The sequence below is a fragment of the Charadrius vociferus genome, unplaced genomic scaffold (genome assembly GCF_000708025.1).
Source record: "Charadrius vociferus isolate BGI_N301 unplaced genomic scaffold, ASM70802v2 scaffold487, whole genome shotgun sequence".
NCBI classification, from domain to species: Eukaryota; Metazoa; Chordata; class Aves; order Charadriiformes; family Charadriidae; genus Charadrius; species Charadrius vociferus.
Genome location: NW_009649169.1, coordinates 2,282,142 through 2,283,796, shown reverse-complemented (window position 1 = coordinate 2,283,796; position 1,655 = coordinate 2,282,142). Strand labels below are relative to the sequence as shown.

At 38.5% G+C, this 1,655-nt stretch overlaps 1 protein-coding gene across 1 annotated transcript in view; it reads right to left on the bottom strand.

Annotated features, from left to right (window-relative positions):
- The window catches only part of NSUN3 (NOP2/Sun domain family, member 3), a 24,459-nt gene that overhangs the window by 17,072 nt on the left and 5,732 nt on the right, over positions 1–1,655 (bottom strand). The window contains exons 2-3 of the mRNA XM_009888514.1: positions 982–1,091; positions 176–519 (exon numbers count right to left, since the gene is read on the bottom strand). Coding sequence (XP_009886816.1) covers positions 176–519; positions 982–1,091 — 454 coding nt within the window. The remainder of the gene's footprint in view (positions 1–175; positions 520–981; positions 1,092–1,655) is intronic.

Genomic DNA, 1,655 nt, shown 5'->3' with positions numbered 1-1,655 from the left:
AAGAGACTTCATTAAAATCTTACTAACCAGCATGGAACTACTTGGAATATAAATTGTTGTTTGGGGTTTTTTTGCCCCAAATCTAAACCTTTTACAGAAAACAGGCACAACTGAAATAGCCCGGGCACAGGCACAGAGTCAGGGATCAGCTTCTAAAAGCACCTCGATATATTACCTGGATAGGCACACTGCAGCATAGCTACTGATTTACCCCCTGGTGCAGCACAGAGATCCAAAACATCTTCCCCATCTTTCACTTCTAATGCCAGCACTGGCAACAGCGAAGCAGCATTCAGCAGATAATAGTCTTTCAGTTTTCCAGCCTGGTGTTTTTGTGCAGGGAATCTCCCAGGAGTTCTCCTAATGTAACACTTCAATGATGCCGGAAGATAGGGCAAAGGTCCTTGAAAGGCAGGATGATATCCCTTCACACGCAAGATGTTCTCCAGTTCAGTGGACTGGCCGAACTTGTTAAGCAGGACAGCGTACTGCCAGCACAACGGGTATGTGAGTACATCTCTGGACGGAAAAAAGAAAAAGCTATTTAATAACTTGGCAAATAAAATGAGCTTTCCATAGCGTAGAAAGTCTTTTCTTACATGCGGGTAGCAATCTCACCATTGGATGATTCTGGTACGATCAAAAAGGAATCATTTTGACTAGATACAATTAATAAAAGTATGCAGGAAAATAATTTTAATAGGAAAATAAGCCACCATTTTCCCTAATTACTGCATTTAAAACACTTCTGAAACAAGATGTTCTCTATTTTTCCTAATTCTTTAACAAGTGACTGAAGAATAATGTCAATGAAAAAAATAAAAAAGTCTAAGTTTTAGTCTTCTGTTATGTCACACTTTTATGCCAGTTCTAAAGTGAAAATAAACTGAAACAGTTGTTACAGTCCATGAGTCTCTTCAAAATTATTTTATGAAGCACTTAAAAAAATAACAAAAGCTCTCCCATCTCTCCAAAACAGACCTGACACTGATCCACGTATCTCCCAGTTCCGTTGTGTACTGCTTCTCAAAATGATCCAGAACGACTTGACAAATCTGCTTTTGAAGTTTCCCTGTTGTTTTATTTTCCAGCTTCAGAGAAAGGAAGAAAAAAGAAAAGTCATGAAAACAAACAAATGAAACCCTCCCTAGTTCCCACTAGACTTATTAAAAGAACTTTTTATCAACTTAAATCAACTTAGTATCAGTGATATTAGGATGCTCAAATATCAAGGCCACATTACACGCGTGATTAAGACATAACAGAAATTTCAGAGAACAAGTTAAGCTAGCGCACTCTCTTCTTCCCTACCTGTGAAGAGGTTATTCAAAGCTTGTTGATAATACTCCTTCTCCGTATCCACTATGCTAATAATACAGTGGTTCCTGGGACTCTCGACATACCAGGAGCAGAATAAGCAAGGCATGGTTACGATCACACACTGTGATCACCTCTGCCAAGAGGTACCCACGTGCTTAACTAAAGGAAAGAAATTAATTTGAATCACTGTGGAAATCAGCTGGAGTTGAGCTGCAAAGCACCGCAGTAACTACTTGATTCCAGGAGTAAGAAAAAGAAAATAAAATAAATCGGCTATACTTTCTTGTTCTTTTCTTTTAACCTATGAAAATTTTATATTTTATTGGGCGGGGGGG